Source organism: Bufo bufo, chromosome 5 (genome assembly GCF_905171765.1).
Source record: "Bufo bufo chromosome 5, aBufBuf1.1, whole genome shotgun sequence".
NCBI lineage: Eukaryota > Metazoa > Chordata > Amphibia > Anura > Bufonidae > Bufo > Bufo bufo.
The window spans coordinates 80,020,082-80,039,793 of record NC_053393.1 but is presented as its reverse complement, the minus strand read 5'-3'; the positions used below and the strand labels follow the sequence as shown (position 1 = coordinate 80,039,793).

The 19,712-nt window shown below is 41.8% G+C and overlaps 1 protein-coding gene across 1 annotated transcript in view; it reads right to left on the bottom strand.

Annotated features, from left to right (window-relative positions):
• The window catches only part of NIPAL2 (NIPA like domain containing 2), a gene marked incomplete at its 5' end in the record, with an annotated part of 81,447 nt that overhangs the window by 43,942 nt on the left and 17,793 nt on the right, over positions 1–19,712 (bottom strand). The window contains one exon of the mRNA XM_040433856.1: positions 5,294–5,415. Within this exon, the coding sequence (XP_040289790.1) occupies positions 5,294–5,415 (122 nt within the window). The remainder of the gene's footprint in view (positions 1–5,293; positions 5,416–19,712) is intronic.

Below are 19,712 nucleotides of genomic sequence, written 5' to 3'. Positions count from 1 at the left end.
ACCTTCATTCTCCAGGTCAATACAATTACAACAATATCACACTTGCATGGTTTTTCTTGCGTTTTAATACTGAAAACAAATTAAAAACCGAAAAAAATTAACTTTTTTCTCATTACCATATTCTGACCCCTAAAACTTTCTTTGTAGTTATGCATACGGAGCTGTACGAGGACTTATTTTTTTGTACTTTTTTTTTAGTGATATCATATTGAAGCGTGTGTGACTTTTTCATCACTTTTTATAAAAAGTTGTTTGAGGAGTTGAAGTGACACAAAATGGCAAATTGGCTATTTTTTTTTCCATTACGTCATTCGCCATATGGAATTAATATTGCTATATTTTAATAGTACAGGAATTTTCGCACGCGGCGATGCCCATGATGTTTATTTTTTTTATTGGTTAAGTATTTTGAGGAAATGAGCATGATTTGAACTATCAGATTTTTCAATTTTTATTTTATTTTTGCAAACTATTTTTTTTGCCATTTGACTATAACTGGCAATCATTATATTGCTCATTGTGCTCATTGATGGCTATATAGCCATCATTTAACACTTCATTTTCAATATAACAATACAGTGCTGCCACCTAGTGGCCTGTATTGGTATATTTCACTAATAGCTGCTGAAGCCTGCTTGAGGGTTTGGTCTATTAGTACAGCGTAACAGGTTCCCTGATCTCAGCCAGGGAACGCTGTTACAGGAGCTCCCGGTTCCGGACTGCCCAGGTGCCATGGTCACATTTGACCATGGCATCTGAGGGGTGAAAATTATGCGATCAGCCTTTACATAATAAATAAGCTACCCGGTTTATACATTTTTACTGATTTGTTTAATTTGGTTATCTTTATCTACTTTGTTTGATTTGGTAATCTGATGTAGTTTTAGGTCAAATACATGCAGAAATATAGAAAATTCTCAGGGTTCTAAAACAGCACTGTGGAACATTTTGGTGCTAAATAAAGTGTATTATTATAAATTAACTTTTAAGGACCACTGTAAGTCAATTATAGTGCTGTATACATCACTTTTGGAAAAATTTCAATAAGATACCCACATGGACATCAAAAACAAGGTCCCTAGCTCAGGACTCCCACCTAATAGTCAAAGTGAAGGATTGCCATATAAAACTACATTTCCAGGCTAAATCGGTCCGGACAAGAAGCAGCATTTAAAATGACACGTCTATCAGAAAGGGTTAGGGAGTGCCAGTTTACTGTTGTTGTGAGTGGAAGAGGTTATCTGCAAGGTAACCCTCGTGATAATAGCAGGTGTAGATTGGGATAACATCTCTATAGTTCTCCTGATAGGACTTGATAAAGATGTCCACAGAAGAGCATTGCACTTTTCAGTGCAAGGTCACTACAGGGGGCTTTCTCTGGTCCCAGTGATGGCCTGACTGAAAAAGTGAAGTGAGGCTGTCTGCCATGCTAAAAGTTCAAACTAAGAAGAAGTAAAAAGGCCAGGACAGGAAGTAAAATTCATGGAGTGACTTGAAAAAACTATATCCAGAAAACTATCCACCCTTTTATTTATAACAAAAAATTCCACTGCATTTTCACATATAGGCTGTTAATATGTGATATAAAATGTATTTGACAGGAATGTCCCTTTAAAGAGGTTTTCTGAGACTTTTATACAAATGACCCATCCTCAGGATAGGTTATCAGTATCTGATTGGTGGGGGTCCGACACTCGAGACACCCGGTTAGAGAAGGCATCAGCACCGGCAGCAATGCCGCGGCCTTGTCTCAGCTCACCAAGGACAGCGTCGTACATTGTATAGCAGCTCAGCCCCATTCAGTTCATGAACGAGACATCACATGGCCTAGGCAAAGCTGCAAGAAGGTCACGGTGCTAAGCTAGTGGTAGTGCCTTCTCAAATAGCTGATCCACGAGCCCCACCGATCAGATAGTGCTGACCTATTTAGTCTGGAAAAACTTCTTTAAGTATAAGTGGCTTCACTTTAGCTGTGTCCTTGTAGGAATGCTTTAGAATTTGCTGGTACAGGATCCATTTCATGGCACACAGCCAGGGCCGCACCGCCAATTAAGCGAGGCAAGGCGATCGCCTCAGGTGGCGCGGCCCCGGTGACAAGTGGGGGGCGGCAGGGCAGTGCTGAATTGTACCTTTCCTCTCTAATTCCTCTCGTAAATTGACAAATGGTTGCTACCATTCCCTTTGCAAATGGGGAGTGTCCCTACACACTGTGACCGTATTCAATCATTCCTGACAATGTCAGACTGTGTAGAGGGATGCTTTAGGGCGCATTCACATGTCCGTAGTGTTTTGCGGATCTGCAAAATACGGATACTGGCCCCTGTGTGTTTCACAATTTGTGGACCGCACATGGCCGCAACTATAATAGAAAATGCCTATTCTTGTCCGGGATTGCGGACAAGAATAGGACATGCTCTATCTTTTTTTGCAGGGCCGCGAAACAGAACTACGGATGCGGAAAGCACACGGCAAACTTGTGGAACAGATGCAGACTCATTCATACGGTCGTGTGAATGAGCCCTTATTGTGGAGAGAAATAGAAATACCTACCCGTTAGTATGATGCTAAGTTTCCAGGAGAAATAACAGAGGACCATATCAATGCAGATCTCAAAGAAAAGATTTTTCGGAATTGTTATTTCATGGAGGATACAAGTATTGACTAAAACAGACCTAAATCCACAGTGTTGCCTTTTGCTGCATTATAAATGGAATAAGAAAGCAATGTATACCAGGGGGATAGAACATTTCTATATATCACAGGTTTTACGGTCGGCTGGGAATAATCTTATTCATCCGGGCGGCTTTATTTTAAACTGCGCTGCTTATTTTTACTGACGAAGTAAACATAGTGAACAGATGGTTATGGAATGTACTACGCCATTAAGTTAAGGATGACATAAATTGTCATAATAAAAATGAATTTATAACTGTGGAGTGCTCCAAATTTCTCCTCTTACTCCATTCACAGGAAATCGATGACACTCTTAGTGCCATGGGGTGCACCCCAGCTACAGTTTCTTCTTCTTTGGCTGTGTTTATGCAGTGACATTTGCACAGGATAGATAGGAGAACCAAGTGACTGCCGCGCTTATGGGAAGATAAATCAATATGAGGGATGTCAGGAAGAGGGCGGCAGAGATTACCAGCACAGCGCCGATGACCGAAGCAGCCGCTAATTGATACCGGGGAACGCTAATGAAACATATCTAGTAATGCACATCTGTGCGTTTTCTCCAAAAGAAATCAAACTGCAAAAACATGATATACAATAGAAGTCCTCAATAGCAGCCAGTCCAGATTCCCGCAGTTGCAGGTTTAGGCCTCAAGCATATCCCAGATGCCCAAAATACGGATGGGGTCTGGACCGTATGTCGCCCACATTTTATTTGTGGACACGTTGTTTTCAATGGGTATGTGGTCCGCATCTTTTTGCCGAATGGACATATGGATGCAGAAAGCAAATGGACGATCTGTGCGCCTTCCGCATCCGTATGTCTGTTCTGCCAAGGCCATACTTGTCCGCAAAATGCGGACTGCGGACCCATTGAAGTCAAAGCATCCATCAAAAATGCTGATGCAACACAGGCAACACAGACAGCATCTGTATTTTGCGTAACGCAAAACAAATACGGTCGTGTGCATGAGGCCTGAGCGGGAAAATGCCCAATGGGGTGGTATTGTAGGGTCTGAAGGCAGATGTTCCATGTGTGTCCACCCTATTTATAAATTACATAAGGATGCTTCCAAGTGTACTCTTGCCTCATAGCCAAGCGGCGGCCATGATGCTGTCAGGTCCCTGCAGATTGCTAATGAAATAAGTGGTAAATTAATATGTTTTTTTTAATGGCCCCCAATTTTTTTTTCCCCAGCAAACCTCACGCCCATTAACAAACTGCAAGGAGCTACCACTTCCTTCCTTAGTAATCTGTGGGGCCCTACTGCTTTTGCCAAATTATAGCAGGCGCTCAGCTGTGCGAACGGCACCTTAAAGGCATAAGATACATAAAAATGTAGTCATTTGATAGATACCGTATGTTGTATTATTTATCTTGTACTGGGCTAGCTGCATTCACAATTCTGCTGACTGTTAAGGGAAACAGTCAACAAGATTGTTGTTGGACATATGCCTAACAGCTAAACTGAGCTCTAAAAATAAAGTGAACCAGTTTATTTTCCCTACATTATACCATAGTCTCTGATGTAAAGACTGATGGGGTTGTTGAGAGATTTCAGCTCCGAAGCTTGTAGAATTATGAAAGCAGCTTTAAACTATAATAAAGGCTGTAAGTCAGGACCAAGGCCGTCCCTTAACACTGTCAGCTCTGAGAGATCACAAGCTGGGTAAATCCATGTGCACCGAGCAACCCCTTGTGTATTATTATAATAATAATAATAATAATAATAATAAAAAATTAATAAATAAAAAACAGGGAATTTGGAGCTCGAACCTCCGACCCCTATAAAGTTATAAAATGATGGATTTTAACTTTAAAACAAAGAGTACATTTGTCAGGACAGAGTTGGGGGTAGGACCCATCCTATGTTTTGCAATAGGGCACTAAGATATCTGGTGGAAACCTGAAGTATGACGTTTGTCCTATATGACACCAGAAATTCCTCCTGACAAAGCACCAATTTTATTAGGAAATGCAGCATATTTTACTATATGCAGCAATATTTTTCAGATTTTCATTTTTGATGAGTTCACCTCTTTAAATGGAATCTGTCATCCGTTTTAACAACGCTAAGCTGCTGCCAGCTTTATGGACGGGCATGACAAACATCATAGGGAGTGTGAATATTAAGTTTTATTCTGCCAGATTATGCTCCAGCAAGTGCAGACGGCTCTCTGTATTGAGCTGCTTCACAGCCCCTCCCGTCTGAGGAACAACTGTAGCATTCAACCAGGAGACCGCTACAAATGTCAGAGCAGAAGGGAGGGGCCGTGAAGCAGCTCAATGCACTTGACACTGAAGCTCCGCCTCCACTGCACTTGAGAAGCAGCATCTGGCAGAATAAAAGTTTATATTCTCACTGCTTCTGATGACAAAAACTCCACAAAAGGTAGGTTTGTACTATAATCCCAAACCCCTACCTAGTGCTGTCAGCAGTTTAGCATGGTCAAAACTGCTGGAAGACATCTTTTACTGTATTTATTTTACAACTTTATCTTCATCTGCTTCATGTCAATACTTCAATTATAAGAGATATTTCAGAACATAAAAGGCCCAAAAAAAATATTGCTTTATTCACCTGACAAGACCCCATTTCTGTCCAAATCCAACACTTACCAAGTACACCAAGAACTGCCAGCTTACAACATAGCGTTCTACTTTCAGTGCTGTAATATCTTGAGATGCATTCGGAGAAAAGGTTACCAGAAGATAAGTCCCTGTGACTGCCAGTGTCCCACCTGTAAGACAAATAATACATTAATAAATACAGAAACACAGGTAGAAGCAGTATAGTATAGCGACATTTCAATGATACTTTATCTGCAAAGTATTTAAAAGGTATTGAAATTTAAAGTCTCCTGAGCTGAGAGTGATAAAAACAATGATCAATGGATTATATCATGATAAAACACAAAGCCAAACTGGACACAAGACAGTTATAAAACACTTAAAATTAATGAGAAGCATTACAGCTGCATACATAAATTTTAGCCAGTGTTTCAACATGAAATCCTATCCCCCTACGACAATATGGTTACAAGAAATTCTTCTTGTGCACTTATACTGAAGACATAAGCTCAGTATAAAAAAGCTGGAAGAGAACCAGTCACTATGAAATCCAGTGCAATCTACAGGCAGCGTATAATAGAGCAGGAGGAGCGGAGCAGATTGAGATATAGTTTTATGGGAAAATATTCTGTAAAACTTGCAATTTATACATTCATATCTCGGCTATTTCTGAATTTCAGACCACCCCCGTGCAAAACTATAAGTGACTGGCAGCTATCTCTGTATACACATTTATACACAGAATGTTATCAATCACAGACCCTGTGTACAACTGAAGTCAGAAAGAGCAGAGATTAATTTTTTATAAATTACAGGTTTTACTGAATCTTTTCCTATAAAACAATAAACCAATCTGCTCCGCTCCTCCTGCTCTATAACATGCTGCCTGCAGATTGCACAGCATTTTGTAGTGACAGGTTCCCTTTAAAGAGTACTTGTCCTTTTACAAACCTTTGTGTCAGGGCTCATGCACACAGCCATAGTTTCAGTCCGCATCCAATCTACGCTTTTTGCGGATTGGATGCAGACCCTTTATCTCAATGAGGCCGCAAAATATGCGGACAGCACCCTCGTGTGCTGTCCACATCGGCACGTCCATTCCGCGGTCCCATAAAAAAACAGAACATGTCCAATTCTAGTCCATTTTGCGGACAAGGATAAGACATTTTTACAGAAGTTTTAAAAAAATGGAATGCACTCCGCCGGGATCGGTGTTTTATGAATCCACAATTTGCAGACTGTGTGCAAGGAGAGACAGCGTCTCAACACTTAGACCCCCACTGATCAAAACCTTTTATATGTCACTATGGCATACGATGTTTTTTTTTTTTTAGAAGTACAGGGACTATCTAAGGGGAATGTATTATCAGAAAATGACCTATTGTTAAAATCATGTTTTTTTGTTTAACATATTTTTAAAGAATTTTTGATGATGTTATTTTAAATTTTCCATGTCAATATCTATATTTAAACAAAAAAAACATAAATCCCTGTCGTTTTTGCACTGGCCACTAAGCCTAATAATAGGTGCCACTTTTTAGTCTGTACAGATCAGTTTACTGCAGTTACCTGCTTATCTGTCATTCTAATCCTGCCTGTGATGATATCACCTCTATGTATAGATAAGACAGGCATGTTGTCTGATATTGCAGCTCAACCCATTTTCTGTCCTAAATACATTGGAAAATTTGGTGTTCAGACAGTGACTAAATGGAAAAAAAAACCATAAAACTTGAAAAACTTGAAAAATATCTTTCTCGTGTTCATTTTTTCTAAGTGGCAAACATCAAAGTGAGGCATAAAAATCACATGACTAAGTTAGCGTGACACAACTGGATCGGATAATACTCTCAAGCAGTCATTTAGTTACACTAGTCACTTAGTTCTTTTATGAGTTGTGTAATCTGAATGGTTCTCGGAGCGCACTGCCCTATAACTGCACAGGTACGTCTAGGAATCTCCAGTAACCAGTCTGCAATTGTAAATTATAGCAGTAAACTGAAGTGGTTACCAACAACAAAGGGAAAACTGCTTGGCATGAAACACCAGCCCTCCCCATGTCTGAATCTTGGATGTTGCAAAATCACTTTAAGAGCCCATTCACACTTCGCACTGTCAAAATCCGCTGTGCATACTGAGGCAGAAACTGCCACGATTTCTGCCATGATTGTTCACTTTGGATGCGGCTTAGCTCCGCTGAATGCAGCTAAGCCGTAAGTGGACACCCGCCGCAGCGCCAAGTGGCAGCCATCTGCAGAACAAACCAATAAGCCCACTACCAGCCCACAAACGACAGCGCTGCCTCCCATTATATATATACAGTTGACATTTAGAAGTCTGAAAGAGCTAAGAAGCTTTCATTTAATCAAAATAATTATTTAACAAATTAAAGCGACTGCCGGTAAGACAGTCATTTTGGATATTGAGGGAGTCTGTCAGCAGTTTTATCAATACAAAACTGCTGACAGAAATAAGTTGGATTGCTGTAAAATATGAATGCAGTGGAGGCCACTCCTGCAAGTGCACTAGGGTGGGCCTGAAGGCTCAGGGTATGCGCAGCTCCACAGTCCCCCCCCCCCCCCCCCCCCCCCCCCCCTTTGCTATAAATGATGGTTGCAGAATGCAATAAGAAGACAACTACAAGCACTAGCACCTTTGGAGCTGCTTATACACTGAACCTGAAGCACTGCAGCCGGCGTTTCAGCCCCCAGTGCACTTGCTAGAGTGGCACCCACAACATTCAGCCCTCCTTTTTAAAGCACTCCAGTGAATATGTACTACCTCCTGTCCCCTGCCCCTACATATGTCTGTCAGCAGTTGTGCATCTAGAAAACTGCTGATAGACTCCCTTTAAAGGGATTGTCTAAAATTAGGAAAACATGGCTCCTATTTTCCCAAAACATTGCCATATGTAATCCACAGGTCGTCTGTGGTATTGCATGTCAACCTCATTTACTGCTGCGATTCCAGACACAAAACATGGAAAGGTGTGGCACTGTTTCTGGAAGTAAGCAGTAGTATGTGGAGGAGGTGGCAAACATCTGCAAACTCTCCCTATTTTGGAATAGTGAGCCAAAGGAAAATCCACGGATAACAGAGGCTGGTCAGCCATTATTTATTTATTTATTTATATTTTTGGTATTTTATTTATTTATTTATTTTAGTTAGCTGTGGAATATAAAGAGGTATTCTGGTTGTTACAAGTTATCTCCTATCCACAGGATAGGCCAGGGTCCTACCACTAGAAACCCCAATGTATTGAAAGGGTATTTTTAAGTACTGATTGGTTCTGTCTCCTTCTGTTTAAGGCCCATTGCAGACGAGCGTGAGCGGAATAGGTCCAGAAGCGTTCAGTGAAAAATGTGCGATTTCGCAAGCAAGTTCATTTAGTTTTGCCTGCGATCGCGTTCAGTTTTTATCACATGGGTGCAATGCAATTTAATGCTTTTTGCACGCGCGTGATAAAAAACTGAAGGTATGCAAACAACATCTCTCAGCAACCTATGAATCCGTGCGATTTTCATGCAGCCCCATTCATGTCTATGGGGCCAGCGTTGCGCAGAATATAGAACATGCTGCGATTGGCATGAAATGCACATGTGATACGTGAAAACGAATGCTCATGTACACAGACCCATTGAAATGAATGGGTCCGGATTCAGTGCGGGCGCAATGCGTTCGCATCACGCATTGCACCCGCACGGAATACTCGCTCGTGTGGAAGGGGCCTAATACTCTGTGTAATAGTTTACAAGTTTTCCTTGTAATGAAGTGGGTTAGAGACCGTACCCGTCCCCCATTATGCTGATAAGAACACATTCCTGAGTGATCTCAGAGACATGTGTGATGCACATTGGAGGAGGGGCTGATGAGAATAACTGTGGTCTGCACTAATAAATTAATTGGGATTTGACCAGGAACTTCATCCTAGGTAGGATGTAAGTATTGTTTTCCTTATCTCTTGTAGACCCTGGGGTGTCGGTCATCTGTTATAACGTGGAAGACAGCCATGGGTTATAGCATTATTTAGTTTTTATTAGGCTACATGCACACAACCATATGAGTTTTGCGGTCCGCCAAAAAAAAAAAAAAATGGATGACATTCGTATGCCATCCGGTTTTTATTTGCGGATCCATTGTAACAATGCCTAAAATGGACGAGAATAGGACAGGTTATATTTTTTTTGCGGGGCTACGGAACGAACATACGGATGCGGATAGCACACAGTGTGCTGTCCACATTTTTGCGGACCCATTGAAATGAATGGGTCTGCATCCTATCCGCAAAAAAAAAAAACGGACACGGAAACAAACAACGTTCGTGTGCATGTAGCCTTATTCTGTATGTGATTTGTTTGTGTTATCGTATATATAATCACACTTAGTAAATATATTTATTCACTAAGCCTGCATAAGCTTCTTAATTCTCAAATCTTTTGAATTCACATTAGGTTACACCCACTGTTCACAAGAATGGGGACCTCATACACCTCGGAGCCCCCCAAAATGAACAGAGTGGCAGGTCGTGCATGCAAAATGCCACTTCAGACTTCTCTGAGGGATTTGTGAACGCTGAACTTCTGTCTGCAGAACTCCCATAGAGATTAATGGCGTGGCAATTCGCATGCTTGCCCTGATGCTCTGTTTATTACAGGTGGCTCCAAGAGGTAGGGGTCCCAGCAGTAGGACTGCCACCGGTCTAATAGTTATCCTCTATCCTGTGGATAGGGGATAACGTCTAACAACTGGAATACCCCTTTAATTGTTCCTTATTTTTTCTACTTGATATAAACTGGCAATAAAATAAATAAAATAAAAATAATAAAAATAAAATGTAAAAGAAAAAGTGTAAAAAAGTCATGACACTAACGTCCACACATGAACCCCAGTGTAATGAAGAGCACACACGTCGTAAATAAATGAAACATTTTTTTTTAAAGCTATTACACTGCCAGGTTTTTAGTTACAATGTTGATGTGAGCCCACAAGGCTGAGCTACAGATTCCGCCGTCTTCGTACAATGATATACTTGTTCACATGTAGCCAAACAAATATTTATAAGATGATACATCTGGAATGCGAACTCTCTCAGCTTACACCCTTCCTAGGGGAAAACTTGGAATTATACAAACTGACAAAGCTCTTTCAACATGAAATAATTACTTCCATATATGACAGTATCTTTCTGATACGAATATTTCCTGCAGTGCCGTGATGCCACTGGCCTGGATCGGTACGGTACATAAGAACAGGTTATGGGCACTCAATGCCAGTTGTGCCACATCGAGCATCCAGTTCCAGCCCGGCCAGCAGGAACGCATTTCACATGTCAGTTCAGTCCAATGGATCAGCGCCAGTGTGGGCACTGCTGATATTTAAGGTCTCACAGTGGGCCAGATTTTAAATGAAAAAAAGGAATGCCATGGCACCTCTTAATATGGAACATTATATTAGAAAAAGACATATCTGGATGTGTTTTATGGATTTATTTCTGAGTGCAAAAAAAAATGTAATCTTATATCAGTATTTTTAAGAGCTGTAATTATTTTACCATAATTTCCTTTACTCACCATTTTCACCAAAGGAAATGTGTTTGCATCAAGTTTTTATAATAAACATATTTTTTATGTATTTTTGGTGGTTATTTTTAATTTTTCATGTCACTCTCTATATCATTATCATATAACCTTAAAATTATAAAGTGGCTACTAGGCCTAATCATAGGATAGACCCTTCCCGTTCCGTAGAGTTCGCTTTTCAGCAGTCATCTCATTATCATAGGCAGGCAGGATTATGATGAAAGAGAACACTTCTCTGTATAGATAAATGAGGATCCACCATTCACACCAGGTGATGTCACAGCTCATCTTCCCCCCTCCCTGCACAATGACCCCTGTGCAGATCACAGAGCATGCCTAGAAGACTCTCCCATGGATGTCGACGAGTCATCTCCTGCCTACTGTGACTTTTTCTATGTGGCTGCAGGAAAGCATATTCCTAAATACTGTTTACAGTAGCTCCTGCAAGATCGCCACCCCCATAATCACGTACAGAGAATATGTTACAAAAATCTACAGTCAGAAAATAAAAACTGATTAGAAATAAGGATATGGGTCTCTATCTGGTTTTAATTAGCTTTAAGTTCCATAAATGGTTGCTTCTAACTTTAAAGAGGCTTTATCAAGTGCTTGCAGCCTGCCCCCTGGAACAGAAGATTTAAACTTACTTGCTCTGATCATCTTTGCTGCCTCCATCTTACAGTCCCTGCACTGTTTGCCTCCGGCTTGCCATGCTGCAGCCAAGGACTGGGTTCAGTGGTGATGTGGTTACAAGCATGACATCACCACTGAAGTCGGTGGATTGGCTGCAGCGGTGCATGTGACTATGGCCAGCTGAATGTAAACAGCATGGGGACCAGAAGATAGAGAGACAGCGGAGGCAACGTGAAGGACCGCAGCGGTGGGGAGCAGCTACTTATTATTCTTCTATTTTAGGGGACATACTGCAAGCACTTGATAAAAAAATTATTATCCCTTGAAAACCTCTTTAAGAGTTCTCTCAAGGGAAACATACCAGATCTATTCCAATACAACTGTAATTGAGATGTGTGATTACCCAAACATTATATTCTCTCCAAAAGAACACCACCTTGAGAAGATCATCCCCTTATCCAGACCAGATTTCCTATGACAGATTTTCAGTTCTAGCAGTTCCTCTGGATCAACACTGTAGAATTATGGGTTGGACTTGATGGACCTGTGTCTTTTGCCAACCTTTCCAACAATATAACTATATGATACTTACTGGCCGTCTTCTTTGAGAAGACGATTGAGATTAGGAACACTGTGCTCATACTTGCAGCCCCAATTTCTGCGGAACTGTCGCACATCTGGACCAGAAAAGGGGCATCTCTGGTCAATTTTGGACTTGTTCCACTCCAGTCTATGTCTAGGGGGCAGATGAAAAGAGCCTTGTACAGGGGTTATGTGGACTCCATGCCTTCTTAGGTCAGAGCTGTTTTGGCGGCAAGAAGGATACCTATACAATATTAGGGATGTGGTTTTAAAGTTATGGCTGAGTATATGTATTTACTAATACAACTGTATGTATTATTTTTTTAGGGCTTGTTCACAACTGCACATTTAGTCAAAAACAGAGCAGAGAAAAGCCTTTTTTCTCCGCTATAGACAACAGTCTCCTAAACATTCATCATAGTCAATGGGATCTGTTTGGCTCCATTCGGGTCATTTATGCACCAGTTCCAGCGTTTCCAATGTTTTCGTCTTTCTGTTCCTATAATGGAGCAGTTCAGCAGCATGAAAGATGCCGTATATACACACACAAGCAAGTCTACTCAAAGTTCACTGACAGCAAGAGCTACTGTCCAAAAATTCTTCAGATCAAGGATAAATATGAGAAATGAGGAGCGCCATGTTATTTGTAGAGCCAACACAAAATGATGGAATGCATTGACATCCATATGGCAAACATCTCATTAATTCTCTTCAGTTTGGTTTTTACAAAAAACCCACAACCTTGTCTGCTTCCAAGTAAATGCTAAGTCATTTCTGGACCAAGACATGGAAAAAAGAAGGCAAAAAGCGGGGGCCTGAATTCCTCGAAACATGTGTATGCCATCTGAATTCTGGTCAAAGATGACTGCAGTAATTTACATCGGTGTGGGAATCCTGCAAATAAATAAGCCAGTGGTGGAAAAATCACTCCCTGACTTTAGATTCAGAGCTTTCATCTGTTCTGCCCTGTTTTCTATGGTCTGGTTAAAGAGCTGACCCTGCAAATCTGTCTGAAGTGAAAAGGAGAATTCACTATATGAATTCGACCATCAGAGGGTGACATTCTAGCTAGAAAATTCAGTCCATATGTAATACAGGTGTCGACCTGAAAAATAGACCCGCATTAGCTTCTCCTCCCACTATCTGTAAGGCACTGTTCAAGAGTGACATAAGGTGCACATTGGGCCCCTCATGTGCCTCGCTCCTCAAAGAAGCATCCAGAAAATGCTCTACCCTTTAATGTCCTCAATTCTGCCATTAACTGCAATATTTTGTGCTGATGTTTCTCATAATTTCATAGGAAAACTATTTTTTCTGACTACCACAAGGGGGAGCTAACTGCATACAGATATATAAATGCACTTAACAGCATTGCCAAGGCTACAGATACTGATGATCTGTCTTCAAGTCAGAGAGGCAGAGGTCCAGCTCTGGGCACCCCCACTAATCAGCTGTTTGAAGGGGCTGCGGTGCCACTGCTGTGAACTCTTCAATGCTTAGATAAATATAATAGATAATTCATGTTATCTATTATATCGTGCTGGTGCAGTGTAATTGATATCTTCTCCCATTGAAGTGTATGGGATGAACAGCTGTAATTACACTGCACTGTCACTGCAAAGTAGATATGGGTGCATTGAAGAGGACACAATGTATTCTGCCTGTTGAAGGGGGGCAAATGAATCGCAAGTGATGTGTTTAAATGCAAAGGCTTAGTTTTCCCCAATATTGGCTTATCTAGTGGAATATATCATGTGAAATGACTCAATATAGAAGAGATAGAATATTTTTAGAAGAGACGGTTTGCTGATTACTATGTGATGTGTGTGTGTGTGTGTGTGTGTGTGTGTATATATATATATACACACACACACACACATATACTGAACACAAAGAAAGAACATTTAGACTTCACATATCCAGTGTTCATTTCCAATGTTCTGTTCTGTCTTAGGATCAGAACAGTGAAAATGATGATATGTCACCTTAGGGGCACCGAGGCACCCAATGGACTCCCTTGACTACCATGAGGTCCATCGGGTTTCCGTCTTCATATCTGGCTACATGTTGTGCTCTTTAGTCTGGCTTTTTTTTAATGAAATCTGTGATGAAGGCCCCTAACGGATCTTAGGGCTCAATCACAGTGAGGTTTTTGGTATTGATTTTGGAGTGTTTGGAGGGTGGAATCAACGCTAACAAAATACTCCTCCACTTGCATTGAAGTACAGTATACACCCCAAAAACTGCACAGAAAGCCCGCTTTTAAAATCAGAGTGGATTTTGCGTTGATTTTAAAAGGGTGTTTTCAAAATCCGTCATGTGAACGTACCCTTACAGTTTTTTAAAAAACATTTACTGTATTTTTCTGGAAGAAAGCTTTTGTTTTATACTAAGGCGAGTCCTGTACCCCCTGAGGCAGTCTAATTATCTCTTACTTATATCTATACACCTATGAAAATCCCTAAAACATTTCCTATTGGAAGCAAGACCAACCATTGCTACACATTAGCGTATTGTTGGACGAACCTGCCGAGAACAGCGAGTTCGGCTTACAGTTTAATGTGTATGTGTATGGAGCAATGGTACTTTGGAGTCTGACATTTTGTGGACATTTGCCCCTATTGCTGATATGCAAACCCATTAAGTGACTACTTTAGTGCACTTTGAAGGGGTATTTTGCACTATGATTTTTACTGTTTGCACTTATACTTTTTTATACTGTTGAATTGCATTTCTCATGATATACCCTGTTCAATTGCTTCGTTATTGCACTGAATTGTGGAAAGGGTTAATGCACGGCCAGTTCACACTAAGAGACTTGTGAATTTTCAGTCTTTACACTGAGAAGCTAGTCATTTTCCGCTGTGGTCATAAAAGACTATGCAGAGCTGAGTTTTGGAGGGAAAAGCCAGACACAATAAAGTTTTGACCATCTGGTTTAGCACTGTCAGACTGTTAGTTACGTCTGTTTTACCTCTATAAGACTGTTGTTTAGGACTGAAAATGGCTTAGTCATTCCCATTGACTGGTATTGATGCCCAATGCAAGTATATGGCAGCCTTGAACTGCAACATTGTTTCTGTTAGGCTTTGTTTCTCCAGCTTCAATTCTTCCACTAGAAAGTTGTAGATCAGTTAGAGACTGTGTAAAAGTAGAGCAGTCAGAGCCCTTAGATATCTGCAGATAGGGACCAGTGTTTGGTAGGGGAGACTCTGTCAGACTGCAGGGTTGACTAGAAGAAGATGCTAAGATGGGAATACTATGCTACAGACCCTGGGTCACCAGCCCTTTGGCCAGGAGTTGGATCCACAGACCCTGGGTCACCAGCCCTTTGGCCAGGAGTTGGATCCACAGACCCTGGGTCACCAGCCCTTTGACCAGGAGTTGGATCCACAGACCCTGTGCCACCAGTCCCTTGGCCAGGTTAACAGCCTTTTAATAAAGAGAGGGACAGCTAACTCAGGCCTTTTCTCAGCACAGAAACTTCTGCTACCAGAGGGTTAACTGGAGAAGCCAGCTCAGTGCATTGCCTGTATTGTTTTGCACTTGAGTTCCTCCAGTAAGGAAGCCCATTGCTTTACTGCAAACCCTGACTCTCTATACTTATTTCCTATCGAAGTGAATATTTTCGCCCAATACTTTTGTTCTCCCTGGAGATAGGTCTGATAGCAGCCTATCTGGCTCTCAGCATTGAATACACATACAGATGCAGCCGAGCTTAACTTGATGGCTAACGCTAGTGTTGAGCTTCGACTCGGCTGCTTCGCCGAATTTCACGAAGAAAATCGCTTCGTGAACAGCATTTCTTTGTAAGTAGTGTGCGCAATTACAGGGAACGGAAATTGCGTTGCCCCCCGTCATTGAACCCCTCAGATGTCGGGTTCATCACTTATTGCAGCATCTGATGTAAAAATGGAGGCCTTTTAGGGGTAAAAAAAATTATAATAATAATACTCACCTCATCCATTTGAGCGCAAAGTGACTGCCGCAGCCATCTTGATTGAAGATCCGGCGCAAAGTCTTGCGCGTGCATGATGATGCCATCACACTGGGCGGCGTGGTGCTGTCATACATTACCGAGCACGAGACTTTGCGTGAGATCTTCAATCAAGAAGGCTGCAGCGGCCTCTTCACCATCAAACGGATGAGATAAGTATGGTTTTTTTTTAACGCCATTTCAGAGGAAATTGATTCGTTACCACAAAGCACGAGGAAATTTGGCTTCACGGTGAATCAAATTTTCCCTGAAGTTCTGATCGAAGTCCACATCAGATACTTCAATTCGCTCAACCTGTAATGACCGACGTCACGCACAGGGAGGAAAAAAGGGAAAGCCCTGCCCAAGGGAGAGGGAAAGGTGGTGACCCCTAACTTACCTTGCGGCTGGCACCTGACTGCCCTGATGTCCCTAGACAGGTTCCTCACCCGTGCGGCGATCACGTGCCTAAACCCTGGCTTTCCCTAAAATGAGCCCTAGATAGTGAACGGGCCGGTGGGATCGCTAGTCCGCACCACTATCACTAAGAGGGAAACACCAGGGAGAGGACAGACAAAACAGACAAACACATACACCCAGGTGGGCGATCACAATAGACCACAAAGGTCCAACAGGGATCCGGAGGGTAGTGTTCTGGACCAACTACCAGAGAACGCAGCAACACAGCTCCAGAAGGTCAGAATAGATGTCCAGGCAGGAAGTTCTATCTCTGGCAACCAGAGAAGTGTGAGAGAGGAATATAAGGAGATTTGGGAGTGCTGGACAAGGAACAGCTGAGGAGAAGGAGCTACGGATCCCTGAGTGAGCCAAAAGGGTTTGCAAAGCAAACCCAGAAAGCTACCATAAGGAAAACAGCCCTATCTTAAATAGAGCGTGCAGCCAACCGCTGGGACTTCCTGACCCCGGGTATAACGGAGTCAGGCGTGGTTCTCGATACCCTCGTGACACAACCCTAGTTAACGCATTATGTAAAGAATGGCAAGAAAATGTTCACTGACTTTTCAATGGCTTTAGGGAACTTTCACACTTGCGGCAGAGGATTCCGGCAGGCAGTTACGTTGCCGGCAATCCGGACGCAAACGGATGGCATTTGTCAGACGGATCCGGATGCGGATCCGTCTGACAAATGCATTGAAATACCGGCTCCATCTCTCCGGTGTCATCCGGAAAAACTGATCCGGTATTTACTTATTTTTGCATTTTTAAAGGTCTGCGCATGCGCAGACCGGAAAACTGGTTCCATTTTGCCGGAACACTTAATGCTGGATACGGCACTAATACATTTCAATGGATCCGGCAAGTGCTCAGGATGTTTGGCCGGAGAGAAAACTGCAGCACGCTGTGCTATTTTCTCCAGCCAAAAAACGTAAGAGGGACTGAACTGATGCATCCTGAACGGATTACTCTCCATTCAGAATACATTAGGATAAAACTGATCAGTTCCTTTCTTGTATAGAGCTCCTGTAACGGAACTCAATACCGGGAAAGAAAAACGCTAGTGTGAAAGTACCCATAGTCACGAGATAATGTGTTATCAGAGTCACGTTAGGCTTGGCTACATCTGTACACTTCTAGCCGAGCCAAACTTGTGTACAAAGGAGTCGGGAGACAAAGCTGTCAGCTGAACAGCTATTGAATGTACAGTACACTGCGTGCAGAATTATTAGGCAAATGAGTATTTTGACCACATCATCCTCTTTATGCATGTTGTCTTACTCCAAGCTGTATAGGCTCGAAAGCCTACTACCAATTAAGCATATTAGGTGATGTGCATCTCTGTAATGAGAAGGGGTGTGGTCTAATGACATCAACACCCTATATTAGGTGTGCATAATTATTAGGCAACTTCCTTTCCTTTGGCAAAATGGGTCAAAAGAAGGACTTGACAGGCTCAGAAAAGTCAAAAATAGTGAGATATCTTGCAGAGGGATGCAGCACTCTTAAAATTGCAAAGCTTCTGAAGCGTGATCATCGAACAATCAAGCGTTTCATTCAAATAGTCAACAGGGTCGCAAGAAGCGTGTGGAAAAACCAAGGCGCAAAATAACTGCCCATGAACTGAGAAAAGTCAAGCGTTGCAGCTGCCAAGATGCCACTTGCCACCAGTTTGGCCATATTTCAGAGCTGCAACATCACTGGAGTGCCCAAAAGCACAAGGTGTGCAATACTCAGAGACATGGCCAAGGTAAGAAAGGCTGAAAGACGACCACCACTGAACAAGACACACAAGCGAAACGTCAAGACTGGGCCAAGAAATATCTCAAGACTGATTTTTCTAAGGTTTTATGGACTGAAGAAATGAGAGTGAGTCTTGATGGGCCAGATGGATGGGCTCGTGGCTGGATTGGTAAAGGGCAGAGAGCTCCAGTCCGACTCAGACGCCAGCAAGGTGGAGGTGGAGTACTGGTTTGGGCTGGTATCATCAAAGATGAGCTTGTGGGGCCTTTTCGGGTTGAGGATGGAGTCAAGCTCAACTCCCAGTCCTACTGCCAGTTTCTGGAAGACACCTTCTTCAAGCAGTGGTACAGGACGAAGTCTGCATCCTTCAAGAAAAACATGATTTTCATGCAGGACAATGCTCCATCACACGCGTCCAAGTACTCCACAAGCGTGGCTGGCAAGAAAGGGTATAAAGAAGAAAATCTAATGACATGGCCTCCTTGTTCACCTGATCTGAACCCCATTGAGAACCTGTGGTCCATCATCAAATGTGAGATTTACAAGGAGGGAAACAGTACACCTCTCTGAACAGTGTCTGGGAGGCTGTGGTTGCTGCTGCACGCAATGTTGATGGTGAACAGATCAAAACACTGACAGAATCCATGGATGGCAGGCTTTTGAGTGTCCTTGCAAAGAAAGGTGGCTATATTGGTCACTGATTTGTTTTTGTTTTGTTTTTGAATGTCAGAAATGTATATTTGTGAATGTTGAGATGTTATATTGGTTTCACTGGTAAAAATAAATAATTGAAATGGGTATATATTTGTTTTTTGTTAAGTTGCCTAATAATTATGCACAGTAATAGTCACCTGCAACACACAGATATCCCCCTAAAATAGCTAAAACTAAAAACAAACTAAAAACTACTTCCAAAATTTTCAGCTTTGATATTAATGAGTTTTTTGGGTTCATTGAGAACATGGTTGTTGTTCAATAATAAAATGAATCCTCAAAAATACAACTTGCCTAATAATTCTGCACTCCCTGTATATGTTTGCCTTTAGGATCGCCACCTTTTAGTGGTTTTATGGAAAGCCTACATTACATTCACCATGTGGAGGACCACACTGCAATGATCCATAACCATTGAAAGGCATCCCTTAATATAGGGGGACAGAGGCGTCTCTCCTTAGAATCTGCTTATTTGCAAGCAAAGACTAGATATACCTTAACCACTTCAGCCCCCCTAGCTTAAACACCCTGAAAGACCAGGCCACTTTTTACACTTCTGACCTACCCTACTTTCACCGTTTATTGCTCGGTCATGCAACTTACCACCCAAATAAATTTTACCTCCTTTTCTTCTTACTAATAGAGCTTTCATTTGGTGGTATTTCATTGCTGCTGACATTTTTACTTTTTTTGTTATTAATCGAAATTTAACGATTTTTTTGCAAGAAAATGACATTTTTCACTTTCAGTTGTAAAATTTTGCAAAAAAAACGACATCCATATA